The sequence below is a fragment of the Manis pentadactyla genome, chromosome 15 (assembly GCF_030020395.1).
Source record: "Manis pentadactyla isolate mManPen7 chromosome 15, mManPen7.hap1, whole genome shotgun sequence".
Taxonomy (NCBI): domain Eukaryota; kingdom Metazoa; phylum Chordata; class Mammalia; order Pholidota; family Manidae; genus Manis; species Manis pentadactyla.
The window spans coordinates 61,006,631-61,028,167 of record NC_080033.1 but is presented as its reverse complement, the minus strand read 5'-3'; the positions used below and the strand labels follow the sequence as shown (position 1 = coordinate 61,028,167).

The 21,537-nt window shown below is 38.7% G+C and overlaps 1 protein-coding gene across 3 annotated transcripts in view; it reads left to right on the top strand.

The window, feature by feature from the left end:
- The first annotated feature begins 3,644 nt into the window (after window positions 1-3,644).
- The window catches only part of GLG1 (golgi glycoprotein 1), a 187,722-nt gene continuing 169,829 nt past the window's right edge, over window positions 3,645-21,537 (top strand). For all 3 annotated transcript variants that reach the window (XM_057492773.1, XM_057492774.1, XM_036926969.2), the window contains exon 1: window positions 3,645-4,080. In XM_057492773.1, coding sequence (XP_057348756.1) covers window positions 3,667-4,080 — 414 coding nt within the window. In that variant the 5' untranslated portion in view covers window positions 3,645-3,666. The remainder of the gene's footprint in view (window positions 4,081-21,537) is intronic.

Sequence of the window (21,537 nt, the reverse complement as noted above, 5' to 3'; positions counted from 1 at the left end):
AATACTGGTGGGTCACTTTGATCCCCCACTGAGCCATGTTTTAAGCTTTATTAATATTAGTCTGTTGTAGTTTTGCCTTTTTTTTTTTTCCTAGGGTAAGGTCTTTACTCTAGGATATTGTCCTTTCTCCTGGGGCACAGCCTTTATTCCTATAAGGTATAGCTCTTCTGAGGCTTCAGTTAGAAGCAAGGGTGTTTACCAAGCCCCTATATGTAAGCAAGGTTTTAACTCTAACTTCTATTTATTTCCCAGCACTTATGGGGCCACTAAAATTTCTCTCAGTTTATTGCTGTCAGCTATTGTCTTTTAATAGGTTTATTGGAGTCTCACCCTGTGCTTGCACAGTGGAGGAGTCAGCCAGTGACTTTAGAGAAATCTGTGCAGATTTTTGGCTCTTTGTCGACAGTTTCCTTCTCTTCAGTATTTAGGCCCTTAAGTCCCAGCCACTTTGGGGGCGCTGAATCCTACCTGTGTGTTTTTCGCCCAGTAAGATTTCTGTTTTCTGCATGGGCTCAATTCTTCTGAGCCAAAACTTGGACAGTACATTCAGAAAAAAATCGAGGCTGGAGCTCCCCTATGTACTTCCCTTTTTTCAAAGATTGTAGCTGCTCATTTCCTGACTGCATTGATTATTTTATGCATATTTTCTAATCCCTTCCAAAGATATTTTGTATATTTTGTCTTGCTTGCATGGTTTTATTTCAGTGGAAATACAAATTTGTAGTCATGGTAGGAATCAGAATCCTTACCACTTACGTGTGTATATAGGACCGAATATGATCTGATCTTTGACCAGTTCTCTGACTCCTTCTATTCCCCTCTTTTCTCAATTCACTTCAGCCCCATGGGCTTTCATTTTGAATGTTTATCCCCGTGTCAGTGTTTTGAGTTTATTGTTACCCTCTGCTTTTAGGACATTTCTGCTATGGTCTAAATGATGTATCCTCCCCTAAAATTCCTATGTTGAAATACTGATTGCCAGTGTGATGGTATTAGGGAGATGGGGCCTTTTGGAGGTGCTTATGTCATGAGAGTGGAGTCCTCATGAATGGGATTAGTGTTCTAATATGGGACCCCAAAGAGCTCCCTAGCCCCTTCCACTGTGTGGGGACAGAGCAAGAAGGCTGCAATCTGCAGCCCAGATGAGGGTCTTCGCCAGAACCCAACCATGCTGGCTCTGTTATCTCAGACATCCAGCCTCCAGACCTGTGAGAAATAAATTTCCATTATTTATAAGCCATCCAGTCTGTGGCATTTTGTTAGAGCAGCCCAAATGGACTAAGGCCCCTTTGGATCCAGTTTCTCACATGGTTGTTAATCTCAGGTTTACAATCACTTGGTTCTTAGTTCAGTTATCAGTCAGAAAGCCTTTTCCTAGCTGCCTTTATGTAAGTCCCTCTATACCTCACTCACACTGTATCTTTTATTTTTTTTCATAGCACTTACACTGTCTGAAATTATCTTGCTCTTTGTTTACTGTCTTATTGTTTCTCTCTCATATAAGCCAGTTCTTCAGTAACACCTGGCATATCAAACCAAACCAAACCAAACACGACATATCTATTGAATGAATAAGGGAAGTGAGGATTAAGAAATGAAGGTTACTGTAACAGGTACAGTGAGTTCCTAGTTTGTGATAGAGATACTCTATTTTATACTGAAAAGTTCAGTGAGGCCAGGAGACCCAGGTGAGGTCAGCAGTCTTCCCACTGGCTTGGAGGCTTGTGCCTTTGGTAGAGTGTAGACTTGCCTGACACTGCCCAAGCTGGCCAGGTTCCCAGGTTTCTCTCTGTTTCTTCTTGGTCACTGTGATTTCAAGATAGGTATGTATACTCCTCCCTATCTCCAGAGGCAATCTGTGGCTGGGTGTAGGATTTCCTCAGTGCAGGGTGAGATGCAGCTGCTGGTTTATTTTAGCAGATTATTAACTTCTAGCCTTAAACTGACTGGAAATAATCTTCCACTTGTTGTCTGAGCACATTCAGACCCATTATGGAAAATTAATGGCCCCTAGTGACTTTTCAAGAACTTCTGGTGATGTCTTTTGCCTGTCTGCCTGAGACTTACCAATGCCATGTATCGTTAACGAACATATACATTTATCTGGTGACCTTGAGCTGCCTTAGTCAATGCTCAAAGTCAGCAGCAACATCCTCAGGACCATTTTATGGCAGTAGCAGGAGTAAATGTTGGTGGAGAGGCCAACATGTCCTCATTCCCAGAGATAGAGGCTTGTGGTCAGTCACAGTGGGCAGTTTGTACCCCCAGAATATTCTCAGTCTTAGGGGTTCATTGTGGGGCCCTTGAATCCCACTTGACTTCTCAGGTTCTAGTTATATCTGATCTGGTCCTCACTGCCCAGCTGTGGGTCAGGACAGCAGAAGCTGCATTTTTGAACATGCATTAACAACTGGGATCCATGCCCCAAGCTGCCCTCATGTCCCAACATGCACAGAAATCTGTACAGATTTTTGGGATAAGAGTGCACCAGGGCACTGGAAGCCCCAGGAATTCTGGTCCCAGTTTGGCACAGTTCATCCTGGGCAAGTCATTTAATCCTGCTGTGCATAACTGTTACCATCTCTGTACCATTCCTCAGTTAAATCAGAACCCAACTGAGGCCTGACTCTTGGCTCAAATGACACAATGGATGTGAAGTCATTTTGATAAGAGATCATCTCTCCTAAGGAAAAGGAGGGGACACTGATGTGAAAGTGAAACAACCAATCTCTTCCTAAAGTGCTGCTGAAGATGCTACATTGCAAGTCAGCCAGAATAGTTACTGAAGCAGACTCAATCTGTGTTGAGGCTGTAAGAATATAGTAATTTATCCTCCATTTGCCCCATGGACCCAAGCACATAAGCCGGTGAGAATTATGCCTGGGGCTTGCTGGGTTTATCCCACTTTATCTCTAAACATCCCGACCCTCCCCCAAGGCAACAGGCCGAGCGGATCCGCCACAATAAAAGGCACCACGCTGCGACCCTCCTTACCCAGAACTACTCCGGAGACATGGCCCACGCAAGAGACTTTGTTATCTGAAGGAGAGAGTGGCTGCCCAGAAGGGGTGGGGTGGGGAGAGAGGCGGTGGGGGGAGCAGCAGAGAGAGCAGCGGGACAGAGAGAGCAGAGAGCAGAGAGAGAGAGAGGGAGAGAGAGCAGGGAGAGCAGGGGGACAGAGACACAGACAGAGTACCCTTATTTAATGCTGCCTTCTTTTTGGGTAAGAAAGACTACTGAGGCAGGTGGACGAGTGCAGGAAGAGGTGCGAGAAGAGGTTCTTTCGATTCCGGAACACACCCGATCGTGTAAAGTTCACCTCTACACACATAAAGTTTTTTGTTTTTGAAGTCACTGAACGAGCGACTCACAATATCGGCCATGTTGGTTGTGGCAACCTAATTACTTCTTATTTTTCTGTGACGATAATCGGGCAAAGCCGCCCTACCAAGGCTTTTTACGAAGCACCAGCGACTCGCGCGACAAAGCGCCGCTTTCCAGCCGGCTAAGGTCCAGAGCGTGGGCCCTTCCAACGGGGCCACCTCCGGGCTCAGCTCGCCGGTCGGCGCCGGCCGGGCAGGGCCGCGGGTGGCCCCGCCCACGGACACGCCCCCTTATTTAAGTACGCGGCGCCGGCTGGTGCGTCGAGCTCGCCGCGAACCCAAGATGGCGGCGTGTGGACGTGTACGGAGGATGTTCCGCTTGGCGGCGGCGCTGCAGCTGCTGCTGCTCGCGGCGGCCGGGGCCCAGAAACTCCTGAACCAGGGCGGCCACGGCCAGGGCCAGGGCCAGGGGGCCGGCTTTGGAGGCGGCGGGCCGGCGGGTCAGCAGCTGCTCCAGCTGCCTCAGTCATCTCAGCACCAGCAGCAGCCCCCTCAGCAGCCGCCTCAGCCGCCGCAGCCGCCTTTCCCGGCGGGTGGGCCTCCGGCCCGGCGCGGAGGAGCGGGCCCCGGCGGCGCCAGCGGGGGCTGGAAGCTGGCGGAGGAGGAGTTCTGCAGGGAGGACGTGACCCGTGTGTGTCCGAAGCATACCTGGAGCAACAACCTGGCGGTGCTCGAGTGCCTGCAGGACGTGAGGGAGGTGAGGAGGCGGGACGGAGCCGGGAGGGCCAGGCCTGGTGCGGGCCCGCGGGTGTCGCCGGCCTCGAAGCCTCGGATGCGGGTCGGCTGCCGCGCTCGCTCCCCAGCTCCCGGCTCATTCCGTGGGGAGGACACCACCCCACCCCCTCCCTCCTTCCCTCCCCGGCGCCGGGGTCTGGAGGCCCTGAGCGTGTTGGTGTTTGCCCTGGGCTTTTGTGTGCTGCTCTAAGCACAGTGACTCCTCGCCGAAGACCTGCTTAGTATTTTGCCATCCGTTTCCACTTGGACAACTTGTAGCAACCCTGTTAAGTCTGAAAAATGGTTGGCGTCCTTAAGCCGATAAAAATGACCTGCTGTTTATTGGCAGTAGATAATGTTTGTGTAGGTAACTCGGGTTCTATATGATGCGTGTTGTAGTCCACAGCTGAATTTATTCTCTTTACCCCGTTCTTTTGTAATTCTCAAATTTTTATTACCTACAGGGTGCTGACGCTAATATATATGTATATATTTTCCCGTCACTTCTTTTGGTCAATTTGTAGTGAATGACAAGTTTAAGCTATTACTGCAAGTGATTTAGAGCCCTAAGGCTTGAAAAGTTGGTCCGGCATTTGAAGCTGTAATACATAATCAGTATTTGTGGATTGGGTTTCTGACATCTGTATATGATTTTAACAGTACCTTTTAATGAAATCTAGATTTGATGTGATTCGGTTAAGTGACAGAATTTCTTCTCTAGATTTAATGCTGCAGACATAAATGCATATTTGGCAGTTGTTAGTTTGCCAGCAAATCTGGTAGGGATACTTTTTTTTTAATTAAAAGGTTTAGGTACATAGAATTAGGCCCAAAGGTTGACAGAATGAAGCTGTTGTCTGATAGTTTTGTCTGGAAAACTGTATCATCAGAATTGTCTAGGGTGTTCATGGTCTTGGGTCTTGAAGACCACCGGCTTGTAGAAAATTGCTAGTATTGGCAGTTTTTCCCCCCTCATCCCACTATAATGTTTGCTGTAGTATTCTATACAGAGGATTTCACAAGAGGAAAAGACTTCCATTATCAGGAGACAGAAGAAAGGAAGTTGGTAGGGCCACCAGAAATGTGGGGCCTTAGATGAGTTCTCATCTACAACTTGAAAACTGGAAAGGTTAATTCCTTGTTATTCTTTATTCTTCAGCTACTCCTCTAATAGATAAAGCTGAGATTCTTAATTCTGTCAAGCATTTTGGAATTTTCTATTTGGTCTTTGAGGACATAGTATAGGTGTTGTTCCCTCAAACGAAGATCCTTTTATTGGTGACCAAACACTTTGCTAGTGGTTTGTGGCAGAAACAGGACATTATTAGGGCAAGTGGCAAAAATTGGCCATTCTAGGAGTTCATGTCTCTTTGTTTCCGGTGGGACATTTGGAAACCTCCACTTACAGGAGCAGTCTTCTTTTGTTATGCATGTAGGAGTTGTAGTAGTGTAGATAATCGATAAGCAACTGAGATTTGACCACTTAAGGAGTCTGTTTAATTTAGTAGGTATTTATCTTTCATGACTTAATGTAAAGAACCCAGCTTGAAAATGTAATCCCTGGTCCACCTTTGACTGTAAGTCTCAGCAAGGATATTGTTTCAGTTCTACTTTTTCTTCCTTTTTGGGGTTGATATTTAAACTCTTTGAAGATAGTTATTAGGTCCTGTATTTTCTTTGTAGCTTTTCCAAGTACCCATAGTGCTGGAACTCTGTAAATATTGTCAGCTGATTGAAGATGAGTAAACTAATGGAGTTAGCCTTATGCTCCAGAGAAAGAAAAGCGTGTCATGTAAATTGGAGGGAGGGAGTATTTTGGGGGACAGGTGCTTCCAAATTTACTATTTAATTCATTTTCCTCTCATTTTATATGTGTAAAAATTGAGAGAAGAGTACCATGAACAACTGTATACTCTTCAGGAGGTGAAGCTATTTTTAAACTACTTTATTTTTTTTTTAAAGACAGCAAAAGGGAATTTTATTCCACCAAGTTTGAGAATTAGTTAAACCTGATTTATGTGTGTGGAAGAGCATAGTGTAATTAAGTAAACTAGCTAAGCATATTTGAAGTGAAATTATGGAATATGTTTTGTATTTGTTTTTTGGTAAGTAGGACTATTTGACAGGAAGGTAGACATGTGCTTCTTTATCCCTTTGGATACACATTTGGGAATTATTGTTCTCTGTGTACTTGCTATTAGACTTATGAAAAAAAGCATGTGAGTATTTAAATGGCAGTATAATAAACATTTTTGTATAGTATTATATAGTGTTGGGTTAAGTCTTAAGTTCAAATATTTTAAGATTTTCTCTAGTGTGTTGTTCAAAATTATGTAATAAATCACAACATTTATTTAAAGGTATCTGGTTACTTTTCAATAATTTCAACTGATACTTTTGTCTTTAATGCATCACATGCCAACAAATTAAAAATCTATGTGTAAACTGTAGTAAAACTGCATATAGACCATAGTTCACTACTCTTCCTCATCTTGGCCGTTATTTTGAAGGTATGTGTTATATGGGGGATTCTTTTTTTTTTCTATTAGCCCTCTCAGATGAGTCATGCTTTTTAAAAGGTCAAGTATACCCAGTGGGCCCTCTGTAATAGTAGGTGTAATAGTAGTCCTAATTGTATGTATATACATAACTGATAGATATTATAGTTCTAGTTTTATAGAACTAGTTTATAGTTTTGGTTTTTATAGTTATAAAAAAAATATGAAAGTCTAAGGGGAAAAGAAAAATTCACCTTGGGCTCTTCTACTAGGTGAATGAGTATAGTATCAAAAAAAGAAGGTACTGCTCTCTAGTTCATATTTCATAATGAGTTAAGAGTACTTTATGTTGAGAATGATTTTTAAATACTTAATGTGTTTTGGCCAAAATGACCAGAAGTATTCTGGGGTTAGAAGTGTCAGATAAAGACATTGGTTCCTTAGGAGAAATTTATTAGTGACATGCATAGTTGTTTTTAGTTTTTGTGTTTTTTGTTAGATTTAAGAAAAATCAAAACTTCCTAATGCAGAAAATTTCAAACATACACAAGTAGAGAGGTATGATGACTACCCATGTATGCATCACCTAGCTACAGCTATCTTTCACTTTATTTTTGGCACAGGGGTTGGTAGACTGGCATATTTTAAAGCAATTCCCAAACACTGTGTTATTTCACTTTTAAGTACTTTAACTTGTTTCTCTGATAAGGACTTAAAAAATAAAACTAGAACCTAAGTGTTATTTTTTAGTATTTAAATGAATCATGAAATATTTTTTCTGAATTTGTTTCTTCTTTTGGTATTTAAGTTTCAGATTATAGATTTGTGGACTGCTATCTCTAAGCTATGTACAGAATGAATGCTTTGTAAATATTTAAGATGTGCTATATTATGTATTGAACAGAAATTAACATGTCAACATTACAAACCTTAAACCTTTCAAACTCGTAGGTGGACATTTTTCTTACTCTGTTAACCTTTAACTAAACTGTATAGTGTCCCGCACTATCTGTATTATCTCATTTAATACTCTAGATAGTCCTGTGAGGTGGATAGGGTTATCTTACTATCTTAATTGAGAGTTGATTCAGAGAGATGAAGTAATTTGTATCCAATGTGATATCCTAAGTGGTAGAGCTGGTAAATTTACAAGTTCTCTTTGACTTCAAAGACTATAGTGGGAAGGTAGTATGTGACTATTGAAATGCCCAGGTTTCATAAAAGGACATAAAATGAGAACGATTACCTGCAATTATGTTCTCTTTTTTTCACTACGAAGAACAATTGAGTAGCATTAGCTCCTATGCATTGGAGTAATTTTTTTTTTTTTTTTTTAGGAGAGCAAGGTATAGACTTTTATTTAGAAATAAAGTGAGAGAATAGAGCTCCTGGCTCATGCCAGGAGGGGACAAGAGAGCCCGCATTGGAGTAATTTTGTCAGGCAGACAGACCAGCATTATTAGACAAAGCTAATTTCATTACTAGTCTGTAATCCATCATAAGCAGAATTTCTGCTTAATGAAAAAATTTTCAAATCCCATCTCACCTTAAGCAGGATTTGTACTAGCATAATGGAAGAATTTAGATATATTCCCCTACTATTTGTGTTGAATCCATGGAAAGCAGGAAAAGTGAACTCAGACTAGAGCTGGCACTGCCATTAACTAATTGTATGATTGTGGGCAAGTCATTTTACCACACTGAGTCTGATTTTCCTCAGATGTTAAATGAGAGATTTGGGTAATAGCACAATTCTAAGATCATTGTTACTTAACCTACTTGAGTTGTTTCCTGGATATATTGTCTGTATGTATATATTGTATAATTTCTGGGATTTGTATGTATACCAGCTCCAGGTTCCTTAGTTATTCATGAGGGGAGATAGTGATATGAATAATGCAAACAGGAATTAATTCTAACTTTGGCCTTAGAATATAGTATGGTTGTTTTGTTTGAGCCAACATGGAATTTCCTCTTGTGCTCTCAGTGGTTGGAAGCAATCTAACCACATAATCACGGCATTATTCATCTGTTATGCACCTATCCTTGTGGAAGAACACTAATACTTTAAGACATCACCATTACTTACTGTTGGTTTGATAAGTGAGATTGTGATCAAGAAACAATTATATGTTGATCACTTGGTGTCATACAATCAGAAATCTTTTGAGGGGAGTGAAAATATACATTAAACAACAAAAAAAAGACAATTAAAATCTATAATACTAACACATACCACCTGACATCATCTTGCTTACCATGTATGGTACATGCTTTGGAAAATACTCTTAAAATCCTTCCAACTCTGCTACTTCTTGATTCTGTGATCTGTAGAAATATAACACATGTGCAAGAGAATCATAAGCACAGGTTTTGAAAAAGATGATTTAAAAAAATAAGGGGGTTGCACTGACTGAAGTAGACAGTTTGAGAATTTTTTCAGAGTGCAGATTAGAACAGATCTTATATGCACCCCTGGCTCGTTCACCAAGTAAAGCCCAGAAATGGGATGTGTTTTTATTCCAATTTGAGATAACAATATTCCAGCAGATCATTGACACTTATCTGTAAAATAGCACTGCCATTTATGGAAAACACTTTTTAAGAAGTCTCTTGACTTCTTAAATCTAAGAATGCTTAACAGTGCATTGTTGCATAATAATTCATTGTTTGTTGGAAGAAAATAAAATACTTGAGCAGTCCAGAAGATGAAATGGTACATTTCTCTTTTGTACAGATCTCCTGTGTTAAAAAAATTTAGTGAACAGTCCAAAAAAATGTTTTCATTCTATGAGATATTTATGTATTTTAAAAAGAATCAGTTAAAATGGTTTATAAGATGTCATGCAAATTAATTTTTCTTCCTTCAGCAAACATTTATTGAATACCCACCATGTGCAAGACACTGTGCATAGTATTAGAAGATATAAATATATAATAATAGTATTTATTGAGGGCTTTCTGTGTGCCCTGTCCTTGGGCACCAGGTATTTTCTAGACATTATATATTGTTTAATCCTATGAGAGATGTATTATTTTTATTATTATTTTATTATTTTTTTAAATGAGGAAACTGCAACAGGGCCAGTAAAGTATTGGAGTTAAGATTTGAAAGCAATTCTGTCCAACCGTAATAAAACAGCTAATTCCCCCTCCTCCTATCTCTGTGGTAGGCCAGTGTGGTAGTCATGAGCCATATGTAGCTACTGAGCAGTTGAAATATAAGTAGTCTGAATTGAGATATATTGTTAAGTGTAAAATACGCACTTGATTTTGAAGACTTAGTACCAAAAAATAAAATAACTCATTAATTTTTATATTGATTGTGTGTTTAATGACAGTATTTTGGATATATTCAGTTAATACATTATTAAAGTCAGTTTTATTTTTTAATCTGATTACTGGGAAACGTAGTTCACAATATATTCTGTTGGACAACACTAATCTAGAAGAAGAAGATACTTTACTAAAAAATGATAATACATGCTATAAAATAGTAAATTGGTTGTTCATATCATAAAATTATTGATTTAGCTACCTTCAGGCGCCTCCTAATCTGGTAATGGATGGATCTCATCTTCTGCATGCCTAATTTATGAGTTCTAAGGGGTGCTGTCCCTCCTTCATCTAGAAAGGAACAATATTCATAAAACTGGAAGTCAGTAAGTGACTCATCTTTATTTGGTTGAGTTAGATAAATTTCAAACTTCGGGATCTCAAGTGATGGACCTCAGAACTGTGCCAGTACTAACTAACCCTTGTATCTGCATTAAAATAGAGTGTGGAGGATCAAGAAGTGTGGACTGGAATCTAAAAACAATTAAGAGAACCAGGCATCTGTTTTCATTCACCTTTAATTTCTTGAAATTAGAAAATTAAGTTAGAGTGAATGAATGATATTTACAGTACCTATAAATTCTTCAATTGAAGGCTTGAATAACATGCATAACTCTTGGTAGGGGGAGTCATAGTGATAATGGGTGCTGACTTGAATTCTTGAGTCTTTATACTTGTAACATAAAACAAACTCGTAAAACATTTTTGTTTTCCTTTTAAAAATAACATGTGATACATATTTAAAATTATTAGCAAGATAAACAGTGAAATGAAATGATACACAAACAAAATTAATGATACACAGTGAAATGATAAACAGTGAAATGAAATGATACACAAACAAAATTAATGATACACAAACAGAAGAGAATGTGCATGTAAGTTGTAAGTCAATTGAAATGCAGTTCCAAAAAAAAAAGAAAAGAAAAATAAATAATGTTTAAGGAAAGTGCTCTAGATCTAGGAAGGTTTCATTTGTAATTTCAGTTTAAACTTGAAAGACAGCCTGCAAGTCATGTAACAGAATTCCCAAAGTTCTTGCACTGGCTGAATCAGCTCTGTAATGTGATAAACAAGATGAAGTGGACAAAAACTTCAAGGAGGAGGGAGAAGGGGATATAATAGAGAGTCTTAATCAGAAACAAAATCTGCCCTCTGATCATTAATGCTATCTACTGAGCCACACCTATTACACAGGAATTAAAAATCAGAAGAGTTAAGGTACTATAGTCATATGGAGTTCCTGATAAGAGAAGTAATGTGGTGAGTGGCAAAACAGAATGGGCTTTCAGACCGTAGTCCTAGATTCAAATCCTAGCTCATTTACCACTTACTGTGACCTCAGACAAATTAATCTCTTCAGCCTTCAATTTTCTTCTATATTATTTTCTTCTATATTCAATTTTCTTCTATAATATTGAGGTATTAAACCTGCATATACAGGGTTGCGGTGAGGATGAAAAGTTTTAAAATATGTGGACCATCCACCAAATTGCTTTTCCCTTCCATTTCCCTTTGTTCTTGCAGATAAAATTGTTTCAGATAAAGCTTATGTTCACTTTCTTAAGAGAAATGTGAAGTGAGCTGTAATGTGCCACACCTATTAATATAATCCTTCCAAGGCTCCTTCAAGAAAAGTTTAGTTGAACTTAGTTGAAGAGGAAGGTCAAGAACATTTATAGAGCCTTTACTGGGTATTTAAAATGTATGTACTTTGAGATTATAGAGTGCAAAGGAGTGAATTCTCAGTAAAGAAGTTCAGTTCTTTGTTCTTTGTTCTCTTAAGCTAAATAATGCCTAAATTGAGACTATACTGCCTGTCAGACAAGGGAAAACTCCATTCTCTCATGTAAGAGAGAAAAGATTAGATCTGATATTCTGAAGACTGCATTACTTTATAAACAGGTCCTTCCTCTGTAGAATGGAATGACTAAGAACATAGCTGTTTCATCAGCTGAGAAAAAGAAGGCATTGATTGGATCTTTTTGCCCTTTGTAAAACCAGATAAATATAAAAATCCTTGAAATCTCCCCCAAAGTTGGCAACTTTTCAGAGGGAAAGTAATATGTAAGGACTTTTATATCGCTGATGTTGGAACATTCTCTGGCCCATGAAAACAGTCTGTGTTAAGATTATAAATGCATAAATTAATCATCATTAAGGATAGTGCAAAATATTCAGTATGTAAGTCTCTTTCTGAGGTAATAAGGTTAGCAGAGTTAGTTTTGAATAGTTTTGAAACAGTTAAAATTCCACAATCTCATACTATTAAATATTAAAACTGATTTGATAGATTTATTAGGACCTCACCATTTGTCATGTATATAGGTAAAAAGCTTTTAGTATGTCTGATTGTTGATGCTTTTTATCATTATAATAAGTATCAAGAATTTATTGTATATTGATTTCCAGTTTGACAGTGTATCTGAAATAAGAGAAATTAAAGCAGTGAAAGCAGAAGTCAGAAGAGAGTGGTGTGGTTCCCTTCTTGTGGAAACAAATTATCTCATTCTTAAGCCTGTTAATCTCTGCCTATTTCTCCAGCTTTACTTCCCACTAGCTCCTTACACAACATCCTGCTCTCCACTACTCCTCGTCCACCTCCCCAACACCCCAAATACATAGTGTAGTGGTGTAGGCTTCTGGAGAGTATCAGGTTACAGCTTTTGAGTTTACAGGGTTTTTATGTAAATGTTACTTGTTGGTAAAGTTTTTATATTCAGTGATTTGGGAATTCCTACACTAGAATATTGTTCAATATCTTTCTCTTTGCCCCCCCACTGCTCCCCTCCCCCACGAGCTCCCCTTGAAGCTTTGTTTTCTGGCTTCATTCTTTTTGCTAGATTGAACCATAAGAATTACCAATATTTGATCATATTTGGCTTATAAAATTATATTTATTGAGTATATAGTGTCTGCTTCTTAGCAATTTTATTATTTCCTTTTGTATCATCTTGAAATCTGCAGTTAAGAGCAGGGAGTTAGGAAGAAGTAGTCATTTCAGCATAGGGCTCTCACCGTGGGAGTTTTCTGAAATTTTTTTTTCCAGTTTTTCATTTGGCTTATCTGCCCCAGGTCTAAAAAAAGAGAACCAGTATAGATTATTTTATACTTTTACTCATCGTTTGTGAAGTATTTATTGTATGGGTTAATTAATAAGATTATTATTAGGCAAAAATGTGACTTGAGAGTTTTGTTTCATATAAAATAATGTGTTAAGAAAATATTTTCCTAACTCTCTTATGAAAGGGGAAATGTGGAACTAGGTGTAAGTGTGAGAGGAACTCACCAAATATACTTGCTTTTTAAAAACTGAGTATTAATCTAACAACCATCTCCCCAAGTAATTATTCTGAGTCAAGTTGTTATCCAACACTTAGTTTAAGGTACCCTTTTTATCTCATTTGCAGCTCTTGATAATCGTATGCGGTAGGTAGGACAGATAACAATCTTATTTTACAGATAAAAAATTAATCAGATGGATTGTGATTTGCCCAAGTCAAATAAGTATTAAGAAACACAGAGCTTAGACTCCAACCCAGATCTTTTTAAATTTAAAGCCTTTGTCTTTTCCGTGTTACCCCATTGCTTTTCTGATAACTTTCACTTTTACATAGATAATATAATCCTCATGTTAATGTTTTGTACATTTTTTTAGCTCTTTCTCATTTTTATTTAAATCTGTCAGCAAAAATTTGAACACATACTATGTGTCTGTTATTTCTTCAAATAGTTTTTCTTTCTGTTTCTCTTCCTCTCCTGGGCTCTAATCTTACAAAGTTAAATTGCTGTTGTCTCACAAATCATGAGGCTCTGTTCTTCACCTTCCCTTCCTCATGAACAGTGTTCCCCACACACACATACACGTTCATTTTGGATAATTGCTATTGCTGTTTCTTTAGGTTCCTTGCTCTTGTCTTCTGCAGTTTTCAGTCTGCTGTTATTGTCATCCAGTATATTTTTTAAGACATTTTGTTTTTCATCTGTACAAGTTTCATTTGGGTCTTTTATATATTTATATATATATATGTGTGTGTGTGTGTATTTCCTTTTTCTCTTCATTATGTTGAGGTTTTCCTTTATAGTCTTGAGTGTACTGTTTTAAGGTCCTCATCTGCTACTTTCATCATCTATAATTTCATGGTCTTTTTCTGCAATTTATTTTTCTAATGGTCACAATCCTGCTGCTTTGCATGTGAGGTAATTCTTTATTGGATATTGGCCTTTGTGAGTTTTACATCTTTGCTGAATTTTGTTGAATTCCTTTAGAGACTGTTTGATTTTGTCTGACACATCGGTTACATGCAGATCAGTTTGATCCTTTTGAGGCTTGCTTTTAAGCTTTGCTAGGGCAAGTCCAAAGCAACCTTAAATCTTTGTCTAATTTAATTCTGCTCCTAAGATTTGATTTTTCTGGTGCTCATGTCTGGAGTTATATGAAGTCTTTCCTTTCTGGCTGGTGAGAATGAGCTACTGTCTGCCTTGTGTGAGTTTCAGGAAATACTTGGCCTATTTGCTTTTTAATGTTTTGTTTCCGACCACACATACATAGGATAGGATTCCACTCAACTCTGCAGATCCCTTGGGCTCTTTGTGCAGCTCTCCCTTCGAGTACTCTGACTTGCAAGTTGTAGGCACCTTGGTTCACCTACACTATGATTTCTTTCCTCTATTGAGCAAGAACACCAGATTCTTTTTCGGTTCCCTCACCCTGTGCTGTAGCTTCCAGGCAGTAAGCTGGGTTAATCATCAGGCTCACCTTGTTTGTTTCTCTTCCCTCAGGGATCATGGGCTATTCTGCCTGTTGTCCAATGACTGAAAATTACCTAATATATTTTGTCTAGTTGTTAATTACTATGGAAGCAATTCCTGTAGTAATTCATCATGAGTGGATTTGAGCAGGAGTAGAAATCACCATTCCTTGAATTTTTTTTTATTTTGGTATCATTAATGTACAATTACTTGAACATTATGGTTACCAGACTCCTCCTATTATCGAGTCCCCCCCACATACCCCATTACAGTCACTGTCTATCAGTGTAATAAGATGCTATAGAATCATTACTTGTATTCTCTGTATATACTGCCTTTCCCGTGCCCCCCATCCCCCGCTACATTATGTGTGCTAATCATAATGCCCCCTTATCCCTCCCTTCCCACCCATCCTCGCCAGTCCCTTTCCCTTTGGTAATTGTTAGTCCATTCTTGGGTTCTGTGAGTCTGCTGCTGTTTAGTTCCTTCAGTTTATGCTTTGTTCTTATACTCCACAGATGAGTGAAATCATTTTATACTTGTCTTTCTCTGCCTGGCTTATTTTGCTGAGCATAATACCCTCTAGCTCCATTCATGTTGTTGCAAATGGTAGGATTTGTTTTCTTTTTATGGCTGAATAATATTCCATTGTGTATATGTACCACATCTTCTTTATCCATTGATCTACTGATGGACACTTAGGTTGTTTCCATTTCTTGGCTATTGTAAATAGTGCTGCGATAAACATAGGGTGCATATGTCTTTTTCAAACTGGGCTACTACATTCTTAGTGTAAATTCCTAGGAGTGGAATTCCTGGGTCAAATGGTATTTCTGTTTTGAGTTTTTTGAGGAACCTCCATACTGCTTTCCACAATGGTAAACTGGTTTACATTCTGACCAGCAGTGTAGGAGGGTTCCCCTTTCTCCACATCCTCGCCAACATTTGTTGTTGTTTGTCTTTTGGATGTTGGCCATCCTAACTGGTGTGAGGTGATATCTCATTGTGGTTTTAATTTGCATTTCTCTGATGATTAGCAATGTGGAGCATCTTTTCATTTGCCTGTTGGCTATCTGAATTTCTTCTTTGGAGAAGTGTTTGTTCAGCTCTTCTGCCCATTTTTTAATTGGCTTATTTGATTTTTGTTTGTTGAGGTGCGTGAGCTCTTTATATAATTTGGATGTCAACCCCTTATTGGATATGTCATTTGTGAATAAATTTTCCCATACTGTAGGATGTCTTTTTGTTCTACTGATGGTGTCCTTTGCTGTACAGAAGCTTTTTAGTTTGATATAGTCCCACTTGATCATTTTGCTTTTGTTTCCCTTGCCTGGGGATGTACGTTCATGAAGAAGTTGCTCATGTTTATGTCCAAGAGATTTTTGCCTATGTTTTTTTCTAAGAGTTTTATGGTTTCATGACTTACATTCAGGTCTTTGATCCATTTTGAGTTTACTTTTGTGTATGGGGTTAGACAATGATCCAGTTTCATTCTCTTACATGTAGCTGTCCAGTTTTGCCAACACCAGCTGTTGAAGAGGCTGTTGTTTCCCCATTGTATATCCATGGCTCCTTTATCGTATATTAATTGACCATATATGCTTGGGTTTGTATCTGGGCTCTTTATTCTGTTCCACTGGTCTATGGGTCTGTTCTTGTGCCAGTACCAAATGGTTTTGATTACTGTGGCTTTGTAGTAGAGCTTGTGTCAGTAAGTGTAATTCTGCCTGCTTTGTTCTTCCTTCTCAGGATTGCTTGGGCTATTTGGGGTCTTTTGTCATTTCATATGAGTTTCAGAATGATTTTCTCTAGTTCGTTGAAGAATGCTGTTGGTATTTTGATGGAAATTGAATTGAATCTGTAGATTGCTTTAGGTAGGATGGCCATTTTGACAATATCAATTCTTCCCATCCATGAGCATGGGATGTGTTTCCATTTATTGTTGTCTTCTTTAATTTCTCTTAAGAGTGTCTTGTAGTTTTCAGGGTATAGGTCTTTCACTTCCTTGGTTAGGTTTATTCCTAGGTATTTTATTCTTTTTGATGCAATTGTGAATGGAATTGTTTTCCTGATGTCTCTTTCTGCTAGTTCATCGTTAGCATATAGGAATGCAACAGATTTCTGTGTATTATTTTTGTATCCCGCAACTTTGCTGATTTCACATATTAGATCTAGTAGTTTTGGAGTGGACTCTTAAGGGTTTTTTATGTACGATATCATGTCATCTGCAAACAGGGACAGTTTGACTTCTTCATTGCCAATCTGGATGCCTTTTATTTCTTTGTGTTGTCTGATTGCTGTGGCTAGGACTTCCAGAACTATGTTGAATAAAAGTGGGGAGAGTTGGCATCCTTGTCTTGTTCCCGATCTTAGAGGAAAAGCTTTCAGCTTCTCACTGTTAAGTATAATGTTGGCTGTGGGTTTGTCATATAGGGCCTTTATTATGTTGAGTTACTTGCCCTCTGTACCCATTTTGTAGAGTTTTTATCATCAATGGATGTTGAATTTTGTCATATGCTTTTTCAACATCTATGGAGATGATTATGTGGTTTTTGTCCTTTTTGTTGATGTAGTGGATGATGTTGATGAATTTTCAAATATTGTACCACCATCCTTGCATCCCTGGGATGAATCCCAGTTGATCATGATGGATGATCTTTTTGATGTATTTTTGAATTCTGTTTGCTAATATTTTGGACTATTTTTGCATCTATGTTCATCAGGGATATTGGTCTGTAATTTTTTTTTGTGGTGTCTTTGCCTGGTTTTGTGATTAGCGTGATGTTGGCCTTGTAGAATGAGTTTGGGAGTATTCCCTCCTCTTCTACTAGAAGGCTGGGTATTAGGTCTTCACTAAATGTTTGATAAAATTCAGCAGTGAAACCATCTGGAGCAGGAGTTTTGTTCTTAGTTAGTTTTTTGATTACCAATTCAATTTCCTTGCTGGTAATTGGTCTATTCAGATTTTCTGTTTCTTCCTGGGTCAGCCTTGGAAGGTTGTATTTTTCTAGAAAGTTGTCCATTTCTTCTAGGTTATCCAGTTTGTTAGCTTAAATGTTTCATAGTATTCTCTCATAATTCTTTGTATTTCTGTGGTGTCTGTAGTGATTTTTCCTGTCTCATTTCTGATTCTGTTCATGTGTATAGACTCTCTTTTTTTCTTGATAAGTCTGGCTAGGGGTTTATCTATTTTGTTTATTTTCTCGAAGAACCAGCTCCTGCTTTTATTGATTTTTCTATTGTTTTATTCTTCTCAGTTTTATTTATTTCTGCTCTTATCTTTATTATGTCCCTCCTTCTACTGACTTTGGGCTTCATTTGTTCTTCTTTTTCTAGTTTTGTTAATTGTGAGTTTAGATTGTTCATATGGGATTGTCCTTTCCTGAGGTAGGCCTGTATTGCAATATACTTCTGTATTAGCACGGCCTTCACTGCGTCCCACAGATTTTTGTGGTGTTGAATTATTGTTGTCATTTTTCTCCATATATTGCTTGATCTCTGTTTTTATTTGGTCATTGATCCATTGATATTAAGGAGCATGCTGTTAAGCCTCCATGTGTTTGTGGGCTTCTTCATTTTCTTTGTGTAATTAATTTCTAGTTTCATACTTTTGTTGTCTGAGAAGCTAGTTGGTACAATTTCAATCTTTTTGAATTTACTGATGTTCTTTTTGTGGCCTGGTATATGGTCTGTTCTTGAAAATGTTCCATGTGCACTTGAGAAGAATGTGTATCCTGTTGCTTTTGGGTGGAGTGTTCTGTAGATCTCTCTTAAGTCCATCTGTTTTAATGTGTTGTTCAGTGCCTCTGTTTCATTACTTATTTTCTGTCTGGCTGATCTGTCCTTTGGACTGAGTGGTGTGTTGAAGTCTCTTAAAAATGAATGCATTGCATTCTATTTCCCCCTTTAATTCTGTTAGTGTTTGTTTCACATTTTTGGGTGCTCCTATGTTGGGTGCATAGATATTTATAATGGTTACATCCTCTTGTTGGACTGACCCCTTTATTATTATGTAATGTCCTTTGTCTCTTGTTACTTTCTTTGTTTTGAAGTCTCTTTTGTCTGATAGAAGTACAACAATTCTTGCTTTTTTATCCCTATTAGTTTCTTGAAATATCTTTTTCCATCCCTTTACTTTCAGTCTGTGTATGTCTTTGGGTTTAAAGTGAGTCTCTTGTAGGCAGCATATAGACAGGTCTTGGTTTTTTATCCATTCAGTGACTCTATGTCTTTTGATTAGTGCATTCAGACTATTTACATTTAGGGTCATTATCGATAGGTATGTACTTACTGCCGTTGCAGGCTTTAGATTCATGGTTACCAAAGGTTGAAGGGGAATTTCCTTACTAACAGTCTAATTTAACTCACTTAGTATGCTATTACAAACGCAACCTAAAGGTTCTTTTTTTTTCCCCCTCCTTTTTCTTCCTCCTCTGTTCTTCATATATTAGGTATCATTCTGTACCTGTTGTCTATCCCTTGATTGACTTTGGGGGTGGTTCATTTGATTTTGCATCTGCTTAGTAATTAATTGTTCTACTTTCTTTACTGTGGTTTTATTTCCCCTGGTGACAGCTGTTTAGCTTTAGGAACACTTCCATCTATAGCAGTCCCTCCAAAATAGACTGTAGAGATAGTTTGTGGGAGGTAAATTCTCTCAGCTTTTGCTTATCTGAAATTGTTTAATCCCTCCTTCAAATTTAAGTGATAATCTTGCCAGGTAGATTATTCTTATTTCGATACCCTTGTGTTTCATTGCATTAAATACGTCATACCACTCCCTTCTTCCCTGTAAGGTTTCTGCTGAGAAGTCTGATGATAGCCTGATGGGTTTTCCTGTGTATGTGATCTTTCTTTTCTCTAGCTGCTTTCAAAAGTCTGTCCTTATCCTTGATCTTTGTCATTTCAATTATTATATGTCTTGGTGTTGTCTTCCTTGGGTCCCTTGTGTTTGGATATCTGTGCACCTCCATGGCTTGAGAGACTATCTCCTTCCCCAGATTGGGGAAGTTTTTAGCAGTTACTTCCTCAAAGACACTTTCTATCCCTTTTTCTCTCTTTTTTTCTTCTGGTATCCCTATAGTATGAATATTGTTCTGTTTGAATTGGTCACACAGTTCTCTCAATATTCTTTAATTCCTAGAGATCCTTTTTTCTCTCTGTGCCTCAGCTTCTTTGTGTTCCTCTTCTCTAATTTCTATTCCATTTACCATTTCTTATACTACATCTATTCTGCTTTTAAATCCCTCCATTGTGTATTTCATTTTAGATATGGAATTTCTTAATGATTGAATCTCCATCCTAAATTAGTACGAGTCCCTGGATATTTTTCTGTACCTCCATGAGCATGTTTATGATTTTTATTTTGAACTCTCTTTCAGAAAGATTGGTGAGTTCTGTTTCACTTGGACCTTTTTCTGGTGTTTGTGAGGTTTTGGTTTGAACCAGATTCCTTTGATGTTTCATATTTGTATGTAGCACTCTCTAGTTTCCAGAAGCTCTTGTCTCTGAAGCTGCTCAGCCCCTGGAGTGATGTTGGGAGTTGCAGGGGAGTGGCGCTTGTTTTTTCAGGGAGGAATGAGCTGTTTCGTGCTTTCCAACTGCAGTGCCTGTCTCCACTGTCAAACTAGTGGGCCGAGCACACAAGTATATGTTTTTGTGCTTTGTGTTTGTAGCTGCGATAGGCGGGGCCTCCCTCTGGCTGGCCTGATGCCAGGGCAGGGACTGCCTGTTTGCTAGCTGGTGTCGACAGGCCAGGAGGAAGATGCAGCAGGCAGCATATCACAGTGGGGTGTCTTGGAGCTGAGTAGCCAGCCAGGGTGATGGAGCGCCTGGAGCTTCTGAAAGTTCCCAACCTGCTGGGCAGAGTGTGCCCAGACAACATCGTCCACCTATCCCTTCTCCTGAGCAGCAAGCTCCATGCAATTCCTGCCCTTTCAGCAGCCCTCTCACTGCTAGGAAATCTCTCTGACCATCTGCCTTGCCTTTGTTCCAGAGCAACCTGATGTGGACCCCTGTTTTCCACAAACAGCTGCAATCTCAGTCTGTCCAACTATTCCACCTGTCTTAGCTTTCCAACCCCACTAATCTCCAGAGCACCATACAGTGTAGGTTTGTGCTCCCAAAGCAGATCTCCAGGGCTGGCTGTTCATCAGTCCTAGGCTTCCAACCCTTCCTGCTTTGTTTCTCTTCCTCCTGCTGGTGAGCTGGGGTGGGGGAAGGGCTTTGGTTCCGCCTGATCAAGGCTTTGGTAGGTTACTCTTTTTCGTGAGGTCTGCTCTATTCTCCAGGATTATGCAGTCTGGCGGAGCCTTCTTTCCTGTTTCTTTTTTAGGATTAGTGAGTTGCATTAACTATATTTTCATATTATATGTGGTTTTGGGAGGAGTTCTGTGTCTCACCTTTCATGCCACCATCTTTAATCTCTCAGGCTGCCTTTTATGTTAATGTAAACTTAATAACAGTGACCTCTTGCTATGATGCACTTTCACCATTTGGCTTAGTTTGAGGGCCTTAACCACTGTCTTTGTTTGCTTTAAGCTTTTATCCAGGGTTATTTTTCAGTACCATTTTAAAACAGTTTCTGTGTTTATGCCACTATGTCATTCCTTTACCCTTTCTCCTTTGTGTAAATTTTGGGCAAATTGCCTGATATCTCTGGATTTACTATAATATTGGAGGTAAAACAGAACAGTTAGGGTTTTGCTTATTTAGTTTCTTTTGAAAAACCAAACCTGGAATCCTTTTAAAATTTTTATAGTAAAATTCTCATTATCTTTTCTTGAGTTTGGATAGGGTGTGAGGACAGGGTTATTTAGTTAAAGAAGTGTTGCTGATTTTTAAAAAAATTGTAT